Source organism: Typopeltis vanoorti, chromosome 19 (assembly GCF_054136105.1).
Source record: "Typopeltis vanoorti isolate ZY-2024b chromosome 19, IOZ_Tvanoo_1.0, whole genome shotgun sequence".
Lineage (NCBI taxonomy): Eukaryota > Metazoa > Arthropoda > Arachnida > Uropygi > Thelyphonidae > Typopeltis > Typopeltis vanoorti.
The window spans coordinates 32,408,600-32,433,941 of record NC_143567.1 but is presented as its reverse complement, the minus strand read 5'-3'; the positions used below and the strand labels follow the sequence as shown (position 1 = coordinate 32,433,941).

At 36.0% G+C, this 25,342-nt stretch overlaps 2 protein-coding genes across 2 annotated transcripts in view; one reads left to right on the top strand and one right to left on the bottom strand.

Annotated features, from left to right (window-relative positions):
* LOC150095978 (importin subunit alpha-1-like) overlaps window positions 1–6,582 on the bottom strand; it is a 134,023-nt gene extending 127,441 nt beyond the window's left edge. Inside the window, exon 1 of the mRNA XM_090409380.1 lies at window positions 6,504–6,582. The gene's annotated coding sequence lies outside the window, so the exon portion shown is untranslated. The remainder of the gene's footprint in view (window positions 1–6,503) is intronic.
* Window positions 6,583–6,910: 328 nt separating this feature from the next.
* LOC150095977 (popeye domain-containing protein 3-like) overlaps window positions 6,911–25,342 on the top strand; it is a 191,170-nt gene continuing 172,738 nt past the window's right edge. The window contains exon 1 of the mRNA XM_090409381.1: window positions 6,911–7,812. Within this exon, the coding sequence (XP_090265507.1) occupies window positions 7,202–7,812 (611 nt within the window). The 5' untranslated portion in view covers window positions 6,911–7,201. The remainder of the gene's footprint in view (window positions 7,813–25,342) is intronic.

The window sequence follows — 25,342 nt, the reverse complement described above, 5'->3', positions numbered from 1 at the left end:
AGTAAGTGCAAGTGACCCAAAGGATCATTTTACTCAGTGGTGGGTCCATTAAGTGACAGGCCACCCTGACACAAAGAGGAACCCTCATCGATGGCTCTGCCCAATGGAAGGTTCACCCCATTCAGAGACAGGCAACCCCCCCCCCCCCATCAGAGCCTCACATATCCCAGTGAAGCGACCACTTCAAGGCTAAAGCGCATCAGTGGGAGCCAGATCCAGAAATGATAAAAAGGTTAAAAGTAATGCAGAAGTCATCTTTCCATATATGAGTAGCCAAAAGGTGTGAAACCTTATTACTAAAATACTCTGGATTAGAGATAGATGTTGGAAAATTTTCCACTTTGTTATACTATAAATTAAAGCTTTTTTTTAAAGAAGATTTGACTGTTTTAAAGAATTATTTTAAAATATCCTTAATCTTTTAAAGAATTAAAGATACTCAGGCACGTGATGTGAAGTTATTAGCTTTTATACACAAGTTGTCAGTTCTGAATATACTTCAGGTGCAAACTTTATTTGCTTACACTTGGATAATGGATTAAACCAGGAATATAATTTCTTGGCATCTTTAATTTATAGTATAACCAAGTGGGAAAATTTCCAACATCTATCTCTAATCCAGAGTATTTTAGTAATAAGGTGTAACTACTCATAAGGAAATATGACTTCTGCATTACTTCAACCTCGACATCACTTCTGGATCTAGCTCCCACTAATGAGCCCTCAATAAAGGTTGGAACCAGTCTGGGTAGTGATCCTTCCCATAATGCATAGCATTATATATGTTGATAAGGATATGTGCCTTCATTATTGGATACTAAGGCAAATGATGTGAATCATTAGCCTCTATATACAAGTTGGTCAGTCCTGAAGTTACTTCAGGTGCAAACTTTGTTTGCTTACACTTGGATAAAAGATTAAACCAAGAATATAATTTCTTGGCATCTAATTTGTAGTATAACCAAGTGGAAAAACTTCCAACAATAATTTCGATGTGGTTCAATATGCCCTGCATTAATTTACTTCACATGCTGCATTGTTGTCTTTCAAGGTTGCTAAATCAAGAAGTTGTTTGGGATGATTGAAGGAAAGAACAAAATAGGAACACTAAGCAGAGAATAGGGTGATGGCATCATCAAATTGTGCAGAAACTGCACACAAACTGAGTCATCTTGCACAAAATAGAAGGCAATGGAAGAATCACATCAAGATGGCATCAGACACCTATGGACATTGAACCCCATGGTTGTTGCTAAATCAAGAACATGTCCATACACCATGCATTTCAGATAGCACCACAACTAAAAGTCACAGGTTTGATATCAGGGAAATGAGGTGGCCATGCTGTGGGAAATGCACGACTAATCACTCTGTGTTCCGTGATTATACAAGATGGAACAAATAACTGGTCCTGTCGGGTGAAGTTCTTCAAAAAAAGTATGTAACGATAATAAACAATGCAGTGAAGCCACAACACACTGACTTTTGATGAGTGTAAGGGGGGGGGTCTGCTGCTAGAACACATGAGAATTATTCACAGTCCAAATGGACAACTGTATGAGTTAACACTACACTTCAGATAAAAATCTGCCTCATCACCCCACAGCCACCTCCATTTGAGCTAAGAGCACCAGGGCAAACTGCAGTCGACTTTCCACATCACCATGAAGCAAAGCTTAAGTATGGGAAATCTTGTAGGGGAAAAACACTCTCAGGATTTTCCACACAGTTGAGTATGACATGTCCAGTTGCCTTGATATTGCCCAAACACTGCTGAACCCTTGTGCGTTATTCCTTCCATGTTCCACGCCAACAGTTGCAACCTCGTTAACTTGTTGGAGAAATAATCCATCTGCACCTTCATCATGGCCTCAATGCTAAGATTTGATATTTTCAAGTAGTAAAATCATTCTTCAAACGCCAGAATTCTCGAAGCGTAGCATTAGAATCACCATATTGTTGATAGTAAAGCATGATTAGCAGTTCCAGTTCAGTGAGATCCACAGCACTTTAATCTTATCAGAATGGCACAAATCCATTTCAGTCTTCTTTACATCCACCAACTCTTCAGTAGAAACAGTGAGATTCTGCAGATACCATGCACTTATAGCACTAATGTCCCCTGGTGGCAGAATTCTGTACTATTTTTATCTTCTGTAAATGTTTCAGAAAACCCATGTTTCAGAGTGTACTTACACCAAGTTTGGTTGAATTTCGTCCAATACATTTTTTGCTCCAGGGCTCTGAACACCTCTATAATTATGGCCACCCTGTATAATATAACTATTCCCCAGTTCAATAGATAGAGCACTCAACATGTATAAATGCCATGCTAGATGCAAAATGCAAGTAATTCTAAACATACTTCTGTAGTATTACATGTAAATTGCAGCTATCTAGAATCACCTCATGCATAAAACCACCGTGTAGGTGGTATTTGTCCCTTGCACAGAAAGCACTGTTAGTATATGTTCTGGTTTATACTTTTAATATTATACTTTCTGGTTTATAAGATTGCTTACACTTGGATAAAGGATTAAACTAAATTTATTATTTTTATATAGAAAAAAAAGGGATATTAAAGATCCAACATTATTTCAAAGCCAAATATATGTAGTAACTTTAGAAGTTATAAAATTTTCCAGAGAGCAAGGATTGCATTCTTATAAACTCTCTGGTCAAAATTTTGAAACTTCCTATACGAGGATGGTCTGAAAAGTTCTCGGCGTAACAATTAAAAAAAAAAAAAAAATGAATTTATAATATCAAAATTATTTTTATTTTTCAACATAATCTCCCTTAAGACTAATACATTTATTCCAGCGATGCTCCAGTGCCATTATCCCGTTCCTGTGAAGGTTCTCAGTAAGAACTGAGAAATACCTCTCTACAGCTACAATCACGCTGACCAGCGAGGAAGTTTTAGTTTTGGGAAGAGATGGAAATCAGAGGAAGCCAAATCTAGGAAATAGGGTGGATGTTCCAACAATTCATAGTGTAGATCCCTTAATTTTCCCATTGCCAAAACACTTTTGTGGGCAGGTGCATTGTCCTGATGAAAAATTATTTTTTTTCTTCTGCAAACTGGGTCTTTTCTCACGTATTTTTTCGTCTAGTCTGGTTAAAAGATCGAAATAATATTCCCCAGTTATTGTTTCACCCTTTTCAGGATAATTAAGAAACAAAATGCCTTTAGCATCCCAAACACCGATGCAATCACATTTTCTGCTGATGGAGCTGACTTTGTGTTCTTTGGCACTGAACAACCGGCTTCTGTCCATTGTTTTGACTGCTGTTTGGATTCTGGCGTGTAATGGTGAATCAAAGTCTCACCCATAGTAATAAATTGACACACAAAATCAGCTTTATTCTTGTTAAAACACTCCAAGCACTGTTCAGAGATTTTCATGTGAGTGCATCTTTTAATCTGCTGTGGGCAAGCACGGCAGCCATCTTGCGCAAAGCTTTTTCATTTGCAATTCTTCATGCAAAATATATCTTACACGTTCTTTTGAAATGCCTATATTCTCAGCAATTTCACACACTTTGACTCGCCAGTTATCCAATACCATATCAATGATTTCCAGTTTTGTTACACTTTTTGGACGTCCTTCATGAGGATCATCTTCAAGCTCACGTTTAAGTTCAAGCTCAGCAGCCCATTTCTGAATTGTCAAAAATAAAGGAGAAGAATGCCCATAAACTTTTATGAACTTCGAATGAATTTCTTTTGGTGTTAAACCTTCTTTTACAAAGAATTTTATAATTTTATCCATTTCAAAGGAAACAGACAACACTTTTGCTCCAGACAGCTATATAAAACAAACTACTTGATAGAATGAATTGCAATTTCACATGGATGCTCATGACAGATGTACCAACTTAGAAAAAAAAAACTTCGATATTATTGCCATCTGTGGTTGAGGCCAAGAACTTTTCAGACCACCCTTGTACATATTTAGCTTTCAAATAATCTTGAAATCTTTAATATCCACTATTTCTACATAATTTACATTGCCAAAATTAAGCCATATCGCTCTATCTGTAGTAATTACTATTATGCACCAATTGAGAGTTCTTATGAAAAATGCAACTCTCTGACTGTTTGGTATTGAGAGTTTGCACTCTGAGCCTCCATGAGGGAGTCAACTGATGCCCTGAATGGGGTTGCTTCAGCAGATGCATTTCCGTGAAATAAGAGCAGCCATCATCATCAGTGGTCCTAACAAGCACTAAATAACCTTCCAAATATACTTGGACCTCACAACTGCAACTCAAAGATAAAGTGGTTAGCCTCATGCCTCCCGGTATGTCCTATGTCTGTAGATACGCGTGTTCATGAGGCTAGTTTGTCCTGGGGATGAAAAACTCAAATTTCAGGGTAAAACCCCTCCAACACCTCCGTATGAGACCAGCTAACTCACCTTTCATCAAGGGATCAGGTAAAGGTTCCTCACACATCAATGATGGGAATTGAACCCAGGTCTTTCTGACCAAAGGGCTTCGTCTATATAGACTGAGCTATGGTGGCTCAGAATATAAACAGTACTGCATGTAAAACGGAGGTGTGCATATAATTTTCTCAACAGTGATATCATGAACAAATATTTTGCCAGCATAGAATATATGCTGTTGTGACTTATTATTCAGAATAAATTCTCTAATTTGACTATGCTGATTGCCAAATGTAATATCTCAGTTTTGCATCTTCAGCAAACATGCTGACCTAGCTTAATAAGTGGATAAAATCTGCTCTCAATCTACAGCTGTGGGTTTGAATCCCATAATATAGATATTTGTGAATGCCATTTTTTTTGGGGGGGGGATGACATTCTCATCACCAGCTGCAACTGAAGCCATCCTTATTCATTATTGGTTTCAGGACTGTGAGGATTGGCTGAGGGAATCTAGACTGCAAAGTTCGTTAGATAGAAGGAGAGGTGATATGATTGAGACTTTTAAACTGCTGACAGTTATAGTTTGTCCACAGTTTGTAGGTTAGCATCTTGCCAAGAATAGTCAATTCATGCTGAAGGGGAGAAAGAAATGAAGGACATACGAATTGGTCGCCAACATGCGAAATCACGTGCTTTATAGGTAAAATTTTCTAACTTTATAAAAGCAACATAGTTAACTACAATGATCATAAAAGAGAAGTTAATTTTCGACGTGTAATAATAAACAACTCATCCCACAATACAGACTGATTACCCTATTATCGGAATGGATTCTCCTCCTGTTGACATGCACATAAGTGTCGAAGGGTCTCGAATCTGTGGGCATACTATAGTTACAAAGTTGACACTGAGGTGTTCTTTCGCTTGGTGGAACAGTGGGAAGAAGCAATGAAAGGAGCATCCCTGGAAGTTGCAAAAAGAAGCTGTGAGCAAGAGGGTGAGGAGTGGTTGAACGGTGGAATGCAATTCCTGATAGAGTGGTGAGAGCAAGAACGGTCAATGAGTGGTATGATAGACTGTTTCCTAGGAAGGACCTCCCACAAAGAGTCTTTTGGCTCTATGGAGGCCTGAATAATAATAATTACAGAAGATTTAAAAAATTACATGGTTCTATGTAAACTAATTACATATTAATGATGTACTACAGGTTTCACACTTTTCTGTGGGCGAGTACTGACCAAAAAATAAATAAATAAAGACACCTGTAATATCTTTTATGAGAACTCTTACAAGAGAGTGAGATCCCTGTTGTGAGCTTAAATAACTGAAGTCTTGTTCTTTGTGCTGGATACTATCCCTCTCTAGTCAATAGAAGACCTCTAGGATTGCTGTTGCATAAAGGCTGTAAAAACGTTTTGGACAAAGGAATCAAGTCGGTATATTTAAATCATATCGCTTCCAGGAATAAAGGACTCACTGCGGGAGGGCACTTACTACCACACAACCTATCATCTACACTACTTGATCTTCCATCTACACATTGCATAAGCCTAAAGGACTTTAGTTCGAATTAAAAGCTATCACAGAATGGAACCTTTTTTCTCTTAAAAATGCACATTCTTGACAATTGTTTTACAAGGAAACTTTCATATAATTCATTATCATTAATTATAAATTATGAAGTTTATAGAAGAGCACTATTACTCCCCCCTTCGATAAAATTGTTTTGCTGAATTAATTTCGATTTTAATAATGCAATTACTAACTACTAAAATGCATCTACGACTGTTGCTTAAAAATCACTCGAAATATACTAATTAAACCCAGTTGTCAGTGCAGAAGTTAAAACTATTTATTACGATCACTATCCATAAATAACTCTTAAGTTAAGTCATCATACAATATAATTGTAAATTAAAGAAACCAGCCTACAAGATGTTAAACAAAAGCAAACTTAAGTGTTACTTTATGAAGTTAGGCTTAACGGAATAGACACAAAAATTAATAAATACTATTATTATAGATAAAATTCACTGCGTTGCATAATTCATGCTATCATACTAGCTTCATTCATTACAAATAAATAACTTTCTCAACTAAACTAACCTTGCTTATCGCTCTTTAATATAAAAAACTTTGGATCACAAAATCCACTACTAGAAAACTTGGTCACTTGAAACGTTAAGTTCAAATGCGCGACGATATTTTAAACGTTGCTGTTCTCTAATATGATTGGCTACACCAGAATATATAAATGCACTAATTATGGTAATGTTTAATATTTTATAATGTTATATATTATATTTTTAAGTAATACAAATAAATTTTCTTTATTTAAATAATTTTTTTTTAAAAAAGAAGGTTTTAATTTTTCAATAATTGCTTTTTATATTGTTCATTACTGTCAATAGATGACAGCACTGCAAACGAGTGCTGCTGAAGTAGAAATGAAAACGAAACGTTTCGGCAGTGTGCTGTATACATAACTGAGGAGTAGGAAGTGGATGGTTGGGGGTTATGGCAAAAATGATGTATTGGTTGTAAGGTGCCTAAAAAGACGCTGATTTGTATATGAATAAAGTCATCGTTGTCTTGCTTTAATCCTTAATTGTAATAAGTATTCTGTCAAAGTGCCCGTAGCAATTAGTGCTGCAAATTCATATGTTATATATATATATATATCTACTGTATCGGGACTGTTCTAAATTCATTCTCATTATTTACTGCAAGAATGGATTACGCCACATAAATGAAAAGACAGTGCGATAGAAGAGCATCACATTGGTTTACAAGAATATCTGGAAATGAAACTGTCAGATAGCGGCATGCCGAATTCTGCAGCCGACTTCACCGGGAGTTTTTCTGGAAACATTACATATTATCCTACTACTCCTAATGTGACAGCTACAATGGAGCTGACTTACTTTAATGGAAGTTTGTTCACTAATTCAACATCAGCGTTTAGGGATCAATGGTTTTGTGCTTCTAGATGGCTCCCAGTTAATCACATCTTATTTCAGATGGCAAATACATTTCTCTTCCTATCGTATTTGGCGCCGACAGGGATTCACGGACTTCTTTATCTCCGATCATGTTTGATGCTAGGATCTTTATTTTTTGCTCTTTGGGGTTGGCTTGTTCTCTGTTCCTTAGATACTTTAACGTGGAATGCAATATTTACAGTAATTAATTTAGTGCATGTTAGTATTATTTTATATATGTTGCGACCTGTGAAATTTACTCGTGAAATCGAAATGGTATACAGTGATCTCTTTAAGCCATTGCATGTCTCAAGACATCAATTCAAGCAAGTTTTGGACTGTATGAAAGGTATACAGACTCTAAAGCCCAGGGAACCGTACTCAATCGAGAAAATTACAAGGGTAGATAGGCTGTCTTTAGTTCTATCAGGCAGGTAAGAATATATTCTGTTCTTATTTTATTTAAAGCTAATTCTTTTATCTCCAAAAGGGTTATGAAAAGACGAAGAAAAACTATATTTATAGTAAATCATTTGACTTTTAAAAGAGTATTATTCAAGTCATTTATGAAATAGTAATTTTCAAAGTTTAAGGATTCAGATAACCCAAATTCTGTATAAGGTTTATGAAGGGAATCGCAAATTATGTCGAGTTAAATACCACAGAAAGGGTTACATCTAACAAACTCGAAATGGTGCAATTTTAAGGAAGTGAATGGGATCTTGTTGAGATTTTAACTTAATGTTGTTTTTAAAATGTTGATACCATTTAATACTATGTACATACTTTTCTCTTGCTCATATTTAAATAAAAATCTGAAGGTTTGCTAAATACATATGACCCCCCCTACCCCCTTTTAAATTTACATTACTTCCTCATCCTTAGTGTTCTGTCTCTTGATAGGTCCAATGGTATAACTCAGCAGATTATCTTTCCCCAATTTCCTCTGTCTCTTGCTTCCTCCTTCATTTCCTGATATCTTCTTGTTCCCATTATATCATCAAGCATTGCTAGTCGTCTTCTTCCTCTTGGTCGCTTTCCTTCAATTTTCCACTTCTATCATTCTTTTCAGTAGGCTATCTCCTCTTAATACATGTCCTATCCAGTTATGCTTTCTTCTTCTTATGGTCTTTAGTAAATTCCTTTCTTTTTCAACTCTTTGTAATACTTCTTCATTGGTGATTTTTTCAGTCCACTTTATTTTCTCCATTCTTCTCCATAACCACATTTCAAATGCCTCCAACATTTTAGCTTCTTTCTTTCTAATTGTCCATGTTTCTGACCCATATAAGGTCATACTCCAAATATAGCATTTAATAAGCCTTTTCTTTAGATTTTTATTCATTTTATTAATAAACAAATTTTTCTTGCTATAAAAGGGATATTTTCCTTTGTTAATTCTTTCTTTTATTTCCATGTCACATTTTCCATTTTCTTGTATTATACTACTAAGGTATTTATATTGTCTCACTTGCGCTGCACTTTCTCCATTCATCATCACCTTGATACTTCCTGGTTTCCTGGAGACTCTCATCACTTTTGTTTTCTTTGCGTTAATTTTCATACCATATTTCTTGCATATATTTTCAAATTTTTGCATTAGGTGCTGTAGTTCATCTTCGGTATTAGCTAATATTGCTTGATCATCTGCAAATCTAATATTTTGTATTGTTCTTCCTCCAATAGTGATTCCTCTTTCCTCTTCATAAAATGCTTCTTTTATCATTTCTTCTGCAAATATATTGAAGAGTGTGTGACAGGCAGCATCCCTGTCTTACACCTCTGCCAATCGCACATTTTTTAGTTTTTCCTACTTTTGTCTTTATTATGGCCGTCTGGTTCATATATAATTCAGCTATTAACCTTCGGTCTCTCCAATCTAAACCTATTTTGCATAATATTTCTATCAGATTTTCCCATTTCACCATGTCAAATGCTTTTTCAAGGTCGATGAAACAAATATAAACTTCTTTATTTACTTCTATATTCCTTTCGCATATGGTCCTCATTACTCCAATTGCATCTCTGGTTCCTCTGTCTTTTCTAAATCCAAATCGATCATCTCCCAGAAAATACTCCACTCTATTATACAATCTTTGATTTAATATTCTTAGCAGTACTTTGGAGACATGTGAGAGTATGCTTATAGTTCTGTAGTCACTGCACTTAGCAGGATTGCTTTTCTTTTCAATTGGTATAAGAATACTCTCTGTGAAATCTTTAGGCCATACTCCTGTTTTGTAAATGAGGTTGCAGAGTTTCCATGTTTCTGTTATACCTTTGTTCTCCAGTTGTTTTAGGATTTCACTAGGTATTCCATCCACTCCTTCCATCTTTCCACTTTTTAATTCCTTAATTGCATTTCTACTTCTCTCTTTAGTATTTCAGGACCTCTTTCTTCTGTTGAGATTTCATTTTGCTCTTCCAATTCAATTTTTGTTGGTCTTTCATTTTTTGCATAAAGTTCTTCGATGTATTCCTTCCATCTTTCACCCTGTATTTCAATATCATAAATCAGTTTCCCTTGCTTATCTTCTAATGGCAGATTTCTTATGATTTTTTTAATATTTGTAATTTCTTCTGCTTTTTCAAACATTTTATCATGTCGCCCCCTTTTTTTCTATTTCTTCAATTTCTTTACATTCTGTTTTCAACCATTCCTCTCTTGCTTTATCAGTTTCTCTTCTCAGTTCATTATTTAATACTTTGTATTTTCTTCTTCCCTCTTCAGTGTTTACATTTTTCCATCTTCTTCTTTCTTCCATTTTTCTTATCATTTCATTTGTAATCCATGGCTTTTTAATTCTTTTCCCTTCCACAAAACCTATCTCTTCAGCAGCTGTTTCATATATCAAGTTTTTCAGTTGATTCCATTTTGCATTAACATCCACAGTTTCTTCAGATATATTCTCTTTGTTCCTTATTTTATTTTCCAGTTCTTCTCTGAATTTCCTACCTGCATCTCCTTGGAGTTTTTCTAGGTTCCACCTTTTCTTGCTTTTACCTTTTGTTTATTTTCTTATATCGTATTCTTAATTCCATAACAAGCAAATTATGGTCTGAGTCAATATTCAGCTCCTGGATATGTTGATATCCTTTTTACACTGTTTCTGTACCTGTTTTGTATTAACATATAATCAATCTGGTATCTTGCGATATCACCTGGCATTTTCCATGTATATCTTCTTCTCTAAATGCTAAATCCTTGATATGCATGATGATGATCTTCTTCTCTTTGGAAGTTTAAACCAAGTATTACCAATGATTAGTTTGTGTCTTTTACAAAACTCAATAAATCTTTCACCTCTCTCATTCCTTTTTCGAAGGCCATATCTTCCTGTTATTTCCTTCTCTACCTTTTCACCTACCACCGCATTCCAGTCTTCCATCCAGATGGTACACCTTTTAGTTCTGTCTTCTTCCATTATCTCTTCTATTTGATTATTATTATTATTATTATTATTGACACCTCCAGGGAGTCCTAAGACTCATCGAGAGAGGGCACCTACTCTACAACTCTCCATCTCCACCACTCAACCTCATCCACAAACCGCCTCATCTACACCAAAGCCATCTACTGTCCACCATTACCACTATTATTTTCACAGACAACTACAAACATTCATACCCACGGCGGGATTTGAACCAGCAGCCTTTTGGCTGGGAGAGGTTAGCTGGATAAGCTAACCACTCAGCCAACCAGCTAACCACATTGCCAAAACACCTTTGTGGACAGGTGCATTGTCCTGATGAAAGATGATTTTTTTTCTTCTGCAAACAGGGTCTTTTCTCACGAATTTTTTCGTCTAGTATGGTTAAAAGATCACAATAATATTCCCGGGTTATTGTTTTACTCTTTTCAAGACAATTAATAAACAAATCGCCTTTAGCATCCCAAAACACCGATGATATGACATTGTCCTCTTTGGCGCTGAACAACCGGCTTCTGTCCACTGCTTTGACTGCTGTTTGGATTCTGGTGTGTACTGGTGAATCCAGGTCTCATCCATAGTAATAAATCAACCCACAAAATCAATTTTATTCTTCTTAAAACGCTCCAAGCACTGTTGAGATATTTTCATGCAACTGCGTTTTAATCTTGGTGAGCAAGCGCATCCATCTTGCGTAAAGCTTTTTCATTTTTCGAAGAGATTATATATCTCTTCTACTTCATTTTCATCATGGTCACTTTTATATATTATTTTTTCTACTGAATTTTTAACCTTTTCATTCAAAACAAACGCTACTCCCCCCCCCCCTGTTTTCTACAGGAATATATAATTCTAGAACCATCACTTTCAAAATCTCCTATATCTTCCCATCTGACTTCACTTAGACCAACCACATCCAATTTATTCCTCTCCATTTCTTTCTTCAAGTTCTCTAATTTACCAGCTCTTAACATTGTTCTTACATTCCAAGTTGCAACATGTATGGTTTCTATCTCATTCTCTCTTGGATGTCTTATTTTCTTCCTATTTTCTTCAATACTTGGGATCCCATTCTCATTGTCCATTTGAGGATTTTGTAAGTTAATGACCTCAGAAGCCTCATTTCTTCTTCTGCCAGACATGTCATCCATCGTTTGCCGATAGACCCCATTTTTGTCAGTTGTGGAAACTAAATTTGCCGAGTTCACCATATTTCTTGGAAATAATACTGAGGTGGTTTCCCGTTGCCTTCCTCAAGAAACCATTATGGTATGGTTTCAAACCTGGGAGAGTAGCAGACTCCCACTGCTTAAAATAGGATACTCCTCTCATTACTAAAGGTAGAAAATAAAGTAAATAGAAAAGATTTACCCCTAGTCCCCGAATTACTCTAATAGCATTGGGGGGGAGGAACAAGAAGAAGAGAGAAAGTATAAAGAAACAAGATAGGGACCAGTCTACAGATAATATAACAGATGTACATTACATGAAGTAAGGCATGATCCAGCAGCAGGTACCTCGGGTTTGCCATTCCCGTACTCACTAGAGTGAGCCCTTGAGGACATTACTTCCTACCCTCTCAAAATGATTGTCAAACTGCTAATCAGTTTACACTTTCAAAATCAAAATTTTCAGTATAAATAATTCTTATTATTGCACTGTATAGAAAAACGAGCAAAAGTTGTGTGAAAATGAAACTGCTCTCCAAAATATCATTTGACCAATTCTATAAACGTTATTTGTATGTGCACATTTCTTTCAATCAGTGAATTACAGTCATTCTTTGATCGCTGTACATGAATTTATTTAAACATTGTACTTATTAGTGACTTATGTATTCTTAGGAGTTTTAAGTAATGAACAATGGCATAATCAAATCATTGACTGGTTACTGAAGATCCATAGTCTACCAGTTGAAGGGTAACCTACTACTTTGATTAAATAGAGGTAATGCCATTTTACCTATAAATTACACTTTTTAACTCTTTTATGCTATTTTGTTATGAACCTCATCTTAAAAATAAACTGACCCTTCAAAAAGAATTCTGAAGAACTCAAATATTGATGGAAAATATTCTGTTCAGATGCATTCACCAGTTTTAGCACACAGATATACTGAATTGGTGGCTTCTTGGAGATTTTGTTTTAATAATCTGATCTCAGTCGATTGACTAATGGAAATTGATACACCCTGATGTTACAGTACCTTGTAGAGGTTACATAAATTGGAGCAGATAGCAACTGATAACATGATGGCTGACTGGCATATACTAGAAAATAGTGTATTTTCTAGTATATGCCAGGAGTAATCTAAATAAGAGGAGAAGGCTTATTTTCCATAGGGTTCCATCCATATACCGCTACTGTTCGTATTGAATGTTAACGTTATCGTGGATAGAATTGAATAAATATCTGATCCCCCCCCTTTTTTTTTTTTTTTAAATTTGCATTACTTCCCCGCCCTCTCAAAATGATTGTCAAACTGCAAATCAGTTTACACTTTCGAAATCAAAAATTTCAGTATAAATAATTCTTATTATTGCACTGTATAGAAAAACGAGCAAAAGTTCTTAGCATTATTAGCAAAGCTGGATAAGGTTATAAGGACAAATTCTTGTATGGATATGATTTGAACAGATTGGCACTGTAGGCAATGATGGGATCAGTTTATTTTTGCAAAATGCTAAACGTTAAAGATACCAAGCTATTTTTTATATATTTATATATATATATAACTTTGGTTTTAATCCTATTTCCCAAGTAAGTCAAGTTTGCGCCTGCACGTAGTGAAAATCTGGGCGACACCACACGTAGTGCAAGTCTGAGGCAACTCATGGTAAAGGTGGAATAAGCTCTCATCACTATTCTTAGTATTTACCCCTAATGCAAAGCACATCTCCTTATGGAGATGTATGATGCTATGCATTAAAGGCAAGGGCCACCTAGAGTCGCCCACACTTGCACTACGTGCAGGCACAAACTTGACTTCTTTGTCTGTTTGCTTACAGACAAATACGTCAATAGGATTAAAGCCAATAGGATTAAAACCAAGTTTATATATATATATACATATATATATATATAAAATAGCTTGGTATCTTTAACGTATATTATACCCAAGGTAAAAAAAAACTTTCTGCAAAATGCTAAGTCATGCATTTTGGATTGAAGAAATTCCAGAGTATACATTGATAGGATTTTACTGCAAGAAACTTGAGTCTGGAGGGAGATACAGAAGTGATGGCAGATATGAAATTGAAGTCAGGAGAACACATTTCGAGGTTGTAAAAAAAAAAAAAAAAGTATAAGGAAGTTATTGTGCCACCTTATACCGAAGAAAGAGATTAAAGGAATATGGACTACAAATTCTGGTGAACAGGCAGAAAGAGGAGATATCCTCTTTCATTGTTGCACAAAGTTCAGAATTCGTTATGAAAAATGTATGGGGACTGCCATGCTAGATTAATAACTTAACTTGAATTAATTATTTAATATTTCGACCTTCATATTAAGGTCATCATCCAGAATACATATATACAGGAATGCGAGCTAAAGGACATCTCTCCATAGCAAACCATAGCATTACTAATGTAGCCAGGCATTAACCTCTGGTGAAAAGAAAATAATAATATCCATATCCAAGATTCACTGAAGTTGATCCTATTGGGGGAGAACATTATTATTATTACGTGACACCTCCAGGGAGTCTAAAGACTCATCAAGGAAGGTCGCCTACTCTATAACTCTCTGTCTCCACCACTTAATCCACCAACTACAACAAACCGCAACTACACCAACGCCATCTATCACCCACAACCACCACTAGTATTTTCACGATAATCGCAACCATTCATGTCCACGGTGGGATTCGAACCCGGATATTCTAACCACTCGGCCAACCAGGCTGGCAACATTCTGACTAGGAACAGTGGAATTTTATTATTTTATTTTATTTTATTATTATTAGTCTGATATTTAGGCTAACATAGTCAGATTTTGAAAGGCACTGGTTTAGTAATAGAAGAATTCCTTAGGTTGTCCTGTTCTGATTTTGGTATCAGTGCTTCACCTTTCATACAGGTTAAGAACTACTTTGTGAATAGAATTCTGGAGTTGGACTGCTGGTGGCCTGAAATCCTCATTTAATTTTAATATTGGAAACCAGTCCTCTTAATTGCATGGATTAAGAACTGTTGGTTGAAGTCCTTATTATAGTTGATGGATCTTGAGTCAATGTTTGTTGGAATGAATTGCTCTAAATTTAGAGGTTTGATTAAAGTTTGGAGATGGACTCTTGATATTCCAAAGATATTTAGACCATCATTCTTTCATGTTGTAGACTCATCATCAGTATGATCATTCACAAGAAACCAGTTTGCAGTATAAGCCAAATACTGAATTGCTAATGCATGACTGGATATCATGTGATTTATTGTAATTAAGGGCAATATCAAGACATGAATGTTGTTTATGGGGAACAATTAAGTAATTCATATTATTAGTATACTATAGGTTGAACAGTCATTTGTGGATGTGATTACCATATAAAAGATGCAGTAAGAGGATTTTACAGGATTAATATAGAGGAAATTATATAGTTTATCATTATTCCAAGGAATCCTGAAGCTCATCTTGGGAGACTCAAACTATCAATACAATATCTATCATACCTCTCCTTGAAACCATTAACAGACAAGGCACTCGCAACTGATTCAGGAACCTATTCCATTCTTCCACCACTCTCCAGGTGAAAAAAATCTAGTCCTCACGCCCTTGTAAACCACACTCTTACTTTACTTCTTAGGAACAACCTCTTATTCTGCCTCCTCTAGCCAAGTGTTGAAACATTTCTCCAGCATCGATCCTAGAAAATCCTTTAAGTAACTTAAATGTTTCTACCTTATCCCTTCCTTTTTTTATTTATCAACTCAACCAACTATTGCAATCTACAAACTCTCAGTCTATCCTCATAGGAAGCATCCTACAGACCAATGACCATCTTGATTCACTTGTGCTGGATCCTCCCCACCACTTCCTTGTCCCCAAGAAGAAACGCAGATGACCAGACCTGAGCACAGTACTCCAGATGTGGTCACATTAAGTATTTATAAGGAGCGATGATAACTCCCTTATCTCTGCTTACTAGCGTGTTCTTGAGTAACAAAGTAATCCTGTGAGCCACCCTGGCTACTTTAGCAATATATTCTCTAAACTACAATTCTCTATCTACTACTGCTAACTCCCCCATCCCCAAATCCCTGGCTTCTTCAGTTTCCTGCAGTACAGCTTCCTCAATGGTACACAGTTTGTAATCTTTGTATTCCAAAATGCATAACTTTTCACTCTAAATTGACATCCATTATGTTTTGCACATACTGTTAGCCTATTTAAATCATCCTGCAAGCTCTCTATATCACTCTACCAAACATTTGCATAATTGGCAAACAACTGAATATCTCCCTTCAAATTATTTCCTATATCATTTATGTACAAATTAAACAGCAGTGGTTCAAGCACAGAGTGCTGCATCACACCACTAGTCATCTGGATTCTGCTCCTCCATACTACTACTACTTTTTGGTATCTGCCCATCTGTTCTCCTTTCATCCATATCATCAATTTCCTATTCACCCCCATTTGTTGCAGCTTGCATAACAGAGTTTCATGTGATATCCTGTCAAATGTCTTTGCAAAATCCTCCCATTTCATCATGTAGCTGTTCCCAAAAATTGGCCTTTTTTTGTCAGGAGTAGTGGTTTGAACCAGTGCCCTCTTATGAGGACCATATCTCAGGTTTGACACCTTAGACCACTCAGAGGACAGAAGGGAGGGATGAAAGTCATACTTGATGTTATATAAGGATGTGGTGAATAAGAAAGTAAGGATCAACTTTGTTATATAGAGTGATGGCTACTAGAATATATGTTAATTCTAAAAGTGTGAATGAGTTTAAAGTTCAGCATAAGTTGCTGCTTGAATTAGAAACAGAATTTAATACTTCCTATATTTTGTCTCAGTCACTGAGACATCTTCAGGGATTACAAAAAAACTAATGTAACATCTACACAAATACTACACAATACTAAGCCCAACCACGCAGGTGACTCTAAAGTCCTATCTAGGTGGAGCGCCCTCTAAGGGCAGTTGTAGGTGACCTGGAATGTAAGGTGGAATCTCTGATAAGTGTTTCCCAAATGTACAAATTTGGGAAACACTTATCTTAGGAAGCTTAATGCAACCGCATTTATTAAGATTTGGTTGATTTCTGAGAGCTGCTGCTGATTCTAAAAATAGCCTCTCTTTTTTTTAATTTGCTGTAGTTAATAGTAAAATAGCTAACAGTTAAAAAAGTACAACCTACACACAGCATTTAAGCCCCACCGCAAACTTGCTACCCTTATCCGTTCTACAAAAGATCAGCTCCCCTCCTCTCTCAGTGCTTGGAGTTTATAAAGTACCCTGTTCCTGCAAGGTGGCATACTTTGGACAGACAGGCAGATCAGCAACCATCCGCCTAGAGGAACACAAGTCATACATCTGCAACCACAACTATGGTCAGTCAGGCTTGGCTGACCATGTCTTGGATACAACCCACAGATCTCATGGAAAAAAACCACCATGCTCCACCACAGCAAATTCAAAAAAAAGAGAGGCTATTTTTAGAATCAGCAGCAGCTCTCAGAAATCAACCAAATCTTAATAAATACGGTTGCATTAATCTTCCTAAGATTTGAGAAACACTTATCATCAGAGACCCAACCTTACATTCCAGGCCACCTACAACCGCCTTTAGAGGGCTCTTCACCTAGATAGGACTTTGGTCACCCACGTGGTAGGGCTTAGTATTGTGTGGTATTTGTGTAGATATTACATTAGTTTTTTTGTAATCCGACGAAATATAGGAAGTATTAAATTCTGTTTTAATCCTTTCTGAGTGCTGCATACAATCCATTAAGCCTCCAACATGATGTCCTCACAGCACTTAAGCCTCTACACATAGACCTTTCTCATTGAGTTTTACCCTGTGGTTCCCATCGACTTGGTAAATAGTAGAGAAAAAAAAAAGCACTGTGACAGAGACAATTAATGAAGAATGCTTATTAAATACAAAGGGGATTTTTCTTAGATAGGGAGAAGAGAGGATAAAAGGCATCTTCTCTCAACTTTCAGGAAAGGTGTGGTTGATAATAGACTAAAGGTAGATTCTTCACATTGAGACTAGTAGGTGAGTGAGGGAATGCACTAGAAGAAGTGTACTGGTACTTAGTGAATGCAGTGTTATGAGTACATAGTAGTCTGAGCAGGTCTTCTGTGATTCTAGTATAATTTGATTTCTAACAAAATAATTACGCATATCTCTTGACATAATTTCGTGAACTTCTGCTGTTAGGTTTTTTTAAAACTAATCATTTTTTATATTGGTATATAATTGTTTATCCTTAAGAATCTTTAAATATGTAAACAAGCTTTCCCGAAAGCATTCTTGGTAACTAAGGAATAAAACTGAAGATGTTTACACGTATATTGTTTACTTTGTCTAATATTGAAAATCATGTTCTAAATATGTAAACACATTTTCCTGAAAGCAAAATATTTTTATTACCAACCCAGAAAATGGAATTTAAATGTTCAAAAGTCAGAGTGGAAGTTTAGATAGTTTTAAGCTTTAGTCTAATGACATGTAATCGTATGAATTCTTTAGTAATTTCCATTCCCAACACCACATTCTCATTCAAACAAAAGGCTAGCATGGTCAAGATGGAGGTTGGAAAGAAAGAAAAGTTTAACATTCACAATTCTGCAGTGAACTTGTAGGAAAGTGGTAATAATTTATGAACCTCTGGACAGATTCAATCAATCCCTCACCAGTATCTCAAGCATCTCAATAACTAACAACTACGCTGATATACAAACTTGCACATCAGTAAAACTAGTTTTACTGATGTGGATGCTCTTATGCAGCATCACTATTTTTCCTTCCTTCTCTTTTAAGAACTGTTCCTATTGCCAGTCTCCTGTTGATCAATCAATTCAAAGGAATTTTCATCTTTGTATATTTTCTAAATATATATATATAAGATGATGTCCCATCAAGTCCCTACAGCTTTACTTAATATCTTATTTAAAATTCAAAACACTTCACATTTCAGAACTGCTATATTTTCTGGCTTTTCAATTATATTTGACACTGCTCCCAACCTCCAGTATGAAATATGACATAATACTCATTGAATGTTTCTACTACAATTTGCAGATTTGACTCATACGCAAACTCTAATAACTAATGCCCATCTTCTGTACTTTTCTTCTGCCTGTGAGTATAAAATTCTCTATGATTTTGCTTTGCTGCTTCAGCCAGTCTTCTTTCATATGCCAATTTCTCCTTCCTTATTACTTATCACCTTTCTGGCATGCATCTGAATACCTTCCTATTCATCTCTCCTTCATAATATCCTCTTTTTTTTTTTTTTTTTTTTTTCATCTCTTGCAGTAGGTTATTATCTCTTTATAAGCCTAACATAGCAGCATTTGATTACTTTGCACAGATTTGGTAACCTCAATTTCTTGGGGATGAGAAGATGAAGATCCAGAGATAAATGATAGAGATGGTGACAAGTCTAGATTAATCACTGTGAAGATAGATTGATATGTGTGGGGGATTACAAGGTTTAGTTAACACATTCAAGAGAGCAGACTTCTAGAAACTTATAAGTTATTATTATTATTCATGACATCTCCAAGGAGTCCGAAGACTCATCGCAGGAGGACACCTACTGTACAACTCTCGGTCTCCGCTACTACACAGAACCTCTATTACCAATCACCTGCATCAACGCCATCTACTGCCCACAACCACCGCAGCTAGTATTTTTTTGACTGTAAATTGCGTGTGTTCTGAAGGGCCGATTTGTCTGTATGCGAGATGAAAAACCCGAATTTCCGGTAGAAAAAACCCTGCTACCTCCGTATGAGATCAGCTAACTCACCTTCAATTGATAAACTCCATATAAAGATTCCTCCCATCATGACGAGAATCGAACTTAAGCCTTTTCTAATCGAAGGGCACAACGTACTGTTGTTCTTTCAATTGCGCTATGTTATTAAAGAAATTTTTCAATACATGATGAGGGGAGAGAGAACAAGCAATTAATTCCCCCCCCCTCGGAAGTTGTGTAAGAATGTAACTAGTAATGATGTTATGACTAATTTTATTTGGAGAGTAGTGAAGGACTAGAGTAGATTGCCAGAGGTGGTTGTGAGTGCTTTGGCAGTGAATAAGTTTACAAAGAATATGACAGGTGTTGTGTGTATGATGAGTTTTCAGACTCCATGGAGGTGCCTTTGTAATAAGGCACTTTCACATTGCCTCCACTGTATATGTATAGTAGTTATCTCTAAGCAGTTCATTCTTACTCTCATACGTTGCATCCCATCCACTTGTGTATCATAGAATTATCTACCTCTACATTGTCTCTAATAACACTTTACTAAATATCTAACATTCTTGCTCACCTTGTTCTTGCAAAAAACAGCCTAAAATCCAGTATAATTACCATTACCTTGATCACATCACATGGAAAGGTAACAACTTCTATGATATCATTAGTAACACCTCCTTCTTGTCTTCTCAAAAAATGCTATCCATTATGTCCTATTCCCATTAATATCATCTGTCAACCACATCTTTTTAACACCAGTGATTTGGAGAACAGTTAATTTGATCATGGCCCATACTAGGCTGCTTTGGTTGGCAAAGTAGTTAACATATCTGCTTTCTGATCAATAGGCTGTTGACTAGAGTCCTGCTATGAACATGGATGTTTGTGATTGTCCTTTAGGAGAGATGAATTCCACTGTCCCAAGTGAAACCACCAGTCTGCTTACTGGAGACTTGAAACAACTTGTAAAAAATTCCATGTTTAGTCTCTGGAGCAGATTTCCAGATTATGTTAATAAAGAAAATACAAAAAGTAATAATAATAAAAATCTTAGCCTGCACATGATGCTAATGTACTATATGTTTACTACCTTTTGCGGGTGGGAGACATTTAAAAAAAAAAAAAAAAAAAAAACTCCACCTTTTTATTCCTGATGCTCCTTGTATTGGTATACGAGGTGTAGCTTATTAAATAACGAGACAAGGTGCGCTGTGAATTGTGTACTCATAGCAGTGGGATGCGCTTGTGCCGTGAATGACCTTGAAGGTTCTAGAAGAAGTTGAGATAAGCATTGTTCACTGTCGCTTGTAGTTAGTCTGCAGCCAGTTACAAAAGAAACACGTGAAGTTGCTTTGCCAGAATAATGTATAACGTTAAACTCAAGCAGCTCATTAATCTCAATCCACGTCACCGAGAATGAAAAAAGCAAGAATGAGCAAATCAAAACTGAAGGCAATGTTGATCGTTTTTTTATATATATATATATATATATATATATATATATATATATATATCTCAATGGCATGGTAATGGTTACCAGAGAGTCAGATAGTTAACCAACATTATTACCTTGAGGTTCTTTCCAAGCTGAGAGAACAAGTGAGGAAGAAGAGACCCAATCTGTGGAAGAAAGACGCTTGGATTGTCCATCAGGACAATGCTCCAGCCCACAGTGCACTCTCTGTAAAGCAGTATCTGGCTGATAAGAAGATCCCAGTGTTGGACCATCCACCTTACTCACTGGCTTAACTCCATACGACTTTTACTTTTTCCAAAGTTGAAATCTGCATTGAAGGGCACCCATTTTCAGTCAGTGGATGAAGTAAAGCAGAAAACGGTCAGTTGTTATCTACTGAAGCAGATAACAACTGACGACTTGCAGCACTGCTTCTAGCAATGGAAAATTCATATGCAATGGTGTATAGATAGAGGATGGGGGGGGGTAAGTTGAAGGGATAACAATTAAGTTGTACAATTGTAATAATAAACCACATTTTTGCAATCAGTCTCATTACTTAATAACTACACCTCATATTAAGTATAATAATTTGCCACTAACTCCCTTTCCTTCCTACAATTCCTCAATACCATTTCATAAAGCCTTGACTTATCTGTTCCAGTTGAGGTCATCTCTACAGCCTTATTCTCATTGTTTATACTTGTTACCCTGACCATTCATTCTTTGTTTCTATCTGGACACAATCTCGTTTCCTCTCAACAGCAAGCTACTCATCCACGATGTCAGTCTCACTCAAATATATACCACTTCCAGCAAATATCTCGTACTCCTTAAATTTATTTCATATAGCAGCATACTCAAGGCCTGTGCGGTTAGCTGAGTGGCTATGCGCTTCGCAACCATATGCCTGGGAAAGGAGTGTCCTAGGTTCGATTCTCGTCGCCAATAGAGTTAAGGATCTTTCTGAGACATAGCCAAATTAGCCTGTCTTGGGTGTGGATAGCAGGGTTTTTCACCCTAGTTTATCTGGCGTTTTTCATCCCGCAAGCAGGCAAACTGGCCCCATGAACACACACTGCTACGGTCAAAAATACATTCTCCCCAGCTAAGCCTACTGCTGAGCGACAGACCGGCTGGGGGGTTGTACTAACAAAATCATATCTATATAGCACATGGACCCTGCATTGGAGGTGTGAAGAATGCGCAGAGGAAGAAGCAGCAGCAGCATACTCAAGATCTCTGTTTATTCACTACCATACTGTTCATAATCTTCACTCTTCTTGCCACTCTACTATCATATCTCAACAGTACACTCGCAACTTTACTCCTTGCATTTTTCTGATCACTGTCTCTAATTCTCAAATCTTGTGCTACTGCAGTTACATTTTTTGCAAATTTTTAATTCAAATTGGTTATTTCTCTATGCTTTTGCTCCACATCTACAATCAGTTTTCCTGTCTTATACAATGTTCTTTCTTTTCCACTAGCCTACCCTCCTGCTTTGAGCTGCCATCATTGACTTGTAGCTCATCTTTCACTTTCAACAACCACTCCACATATCAGACCTAACTACCACAATGCTTTAAGGCATTGACATCTCCTTTGCACAGGAATATACAAGTTAAACAATAGTATTCTAGGATGTATTCCCTTGTATTAATCACATTTGTTTATACACGGATTGAATTAATACTTTTTGATTCAATTTGATATTAACTTTTTTATACTTAATTATATATTTAATCAGTTTTGCATTAAATTCTTCAGTATTAATCCCTTTAAAAATTGACATTATGATTATAATAGGTAAATACCAAATCTGTCAGATCTTGATTGCAATATGCAAGTTTTTTTTTTTTTTTTTTACTTCTTTTTTATATCTTATACAAAATGCCTTATCTTTAATTTGGATATCAAAAATGTTACTTCCTTCCAGCATTATCAAGTAAACAAGTTTGTTGAAAATTTGTAGTGCTTCTTGCCCCTCAACTTGACCTTTAAAGTAAATGGGTTTTCCTTATCTCCTTAGGTTGAAGATCTTGTTAAACTCCTGTCATCATACAATAAATATGACAAGATATCCATTTCTGTTTATTTACAGTAAGCTACAGACCATTAAATAAGAAAGTGGGAAATTCTTTGACTCTTCCTTCATTTTAAGTAGAAAGAGTCAGAATACTTTTAAAAGGGACATTTACCTCAAATATGTGGTTACTCAGTATTTTGAAGAGCTGCTAATAGTTTTAATTGAAATATAATCAAAGGAAATAATTTTTTTTTTAAAAAAGTCAGGGTTATTGCAAATGAAACTAAATAAAGGGGAGCAAATTATTTCCAATGAATTAATATATTAACTTATAAGGACTGATATATTGTCTCATAAATGGCATATGAAACTTTGTGTAACATTTCAGTATATCAATAAACTTCTTTATGGAACAAATGTCAAATTTTATGAACCTGTTGCACAGATGGGGGGGGGGGGTATTTTTATGTTGACATATATTCATTGTTTAACAATTTAGTCCTAAATTGCTAACATGGAATTCAAGGTCAGAAATCATTAAATGCTTGCAAAATATATAATTTTTATATTTTTTAAAAATTAGCTGCTATCTAGGCTTTAAAACGAATAATTCCTCACTGATAATAAATAAGAATTTTTTTATTCAATCCGTTGTACTACTCAATAAATAATGCTTTGTCATCCGTGCCTTATGTTGGGCACTGCTGTTCAACTTATTTCTTAATGATATAACACATGGTTTAAAGAGTAATATTCAGTTTGTTGCTTCTACATATTAGCCAAATTAATCGTATTCTGTTTATTTTTGACTGTGTAGTTGTGTTGTTTAGTCAACTATTATTAAATGAATAATATTCTTTCAGAATCGTTTTTCGTTATCGCACCGATACGTACGAGAAAAATGGCGACTAAGATATTGATGTTGACTGATATCAACGTGCAGGATTTAGTACAATGTAGCGTGTGTTTAATGTATTCGTTGCCGAGAGTGAAGGGTTAATGGTACGAGAGCGGGAATGGGGAAAATATTTCTCGAAAATGTTTTGTAAGCGAATATAAGAAATGCGAATCGATGAAGTGACCGATTTATAATAAGGAAGTGGTTGAAAGTAATATGGATGATGAGATGCTAGCGCGAAAGAAATTGCACGCTTACGCGGACTCCTTCACAGGACAAAACGTCAGCTGGAGCGACTGGAGAAATGATTGGCTTGTGGTACGGAAGGACGGAGAATGAAAGAAAAAGTGAATGGGAAAAGCATAAAAGTACGAGAGCCTGGTAGAAAAGCGATAGTATTGTATGGAGGGATCCGATGATAAGAGGTGTACTTAATGAGAAAGTGACGAAAACATGTTTTCCAGGTGTGAAGATAAAGGATGTTAGTATACAGAAAAATGGAGCGAACGAGTTGTTGTATTGGCTGGCACAAATGATTTGAAGAGAAATATGCAATAAGAGAAGATATGAAAGAGCTGTTAGTGGAAGCGAAAATGAAAAGCAAGAAAGTAAAGAGTGTGACTCTGCTACCTCAGTATGATAGAACAAAACTGAGAAGGTCCATGATTGTCAATGAGAAGATTGTGCAGGAGGAATGGTGTTCAGTTTATTGATGTATGGAGTGAATTTGATGGACGAAAGGATTTGTATATGCCCAATGGACTACATTTAAATGGTTTTGGAGAAAGTGCTGTTTAGTGAGAGTGTGGTAGTGCAAAACCAGGGAAACGAGATATTAGGGAGAATGAAATCATGCATGTCTGGCCGCCCATGTGAGAAATGAGGATTGGTATAAAGGGATTATGAAATGCATGTAAACGAACACAAGTATCTGGAATAAGGGTGAGGAGATTTTGGCATTGGTAAGCTCGACTTAGCCTAAAATTAGTGAGACCTGAATGACTGTAAAATGATATAGTTACAGGGATAGAATGTAGAGGATATTGTATTTTCAGGGAGAATAGAACAAACAGGACATGGGGTGGGGTATAGCTGTAGAATTACAACCAACAAAATTAGAAGCTAAAGAGGATATTAGGTCTGTGAGAAATGGTTCATTTGAGGCTGTCTGGTTTGAGATAGAGGCAAATAGGACAAAATACATTGTACGG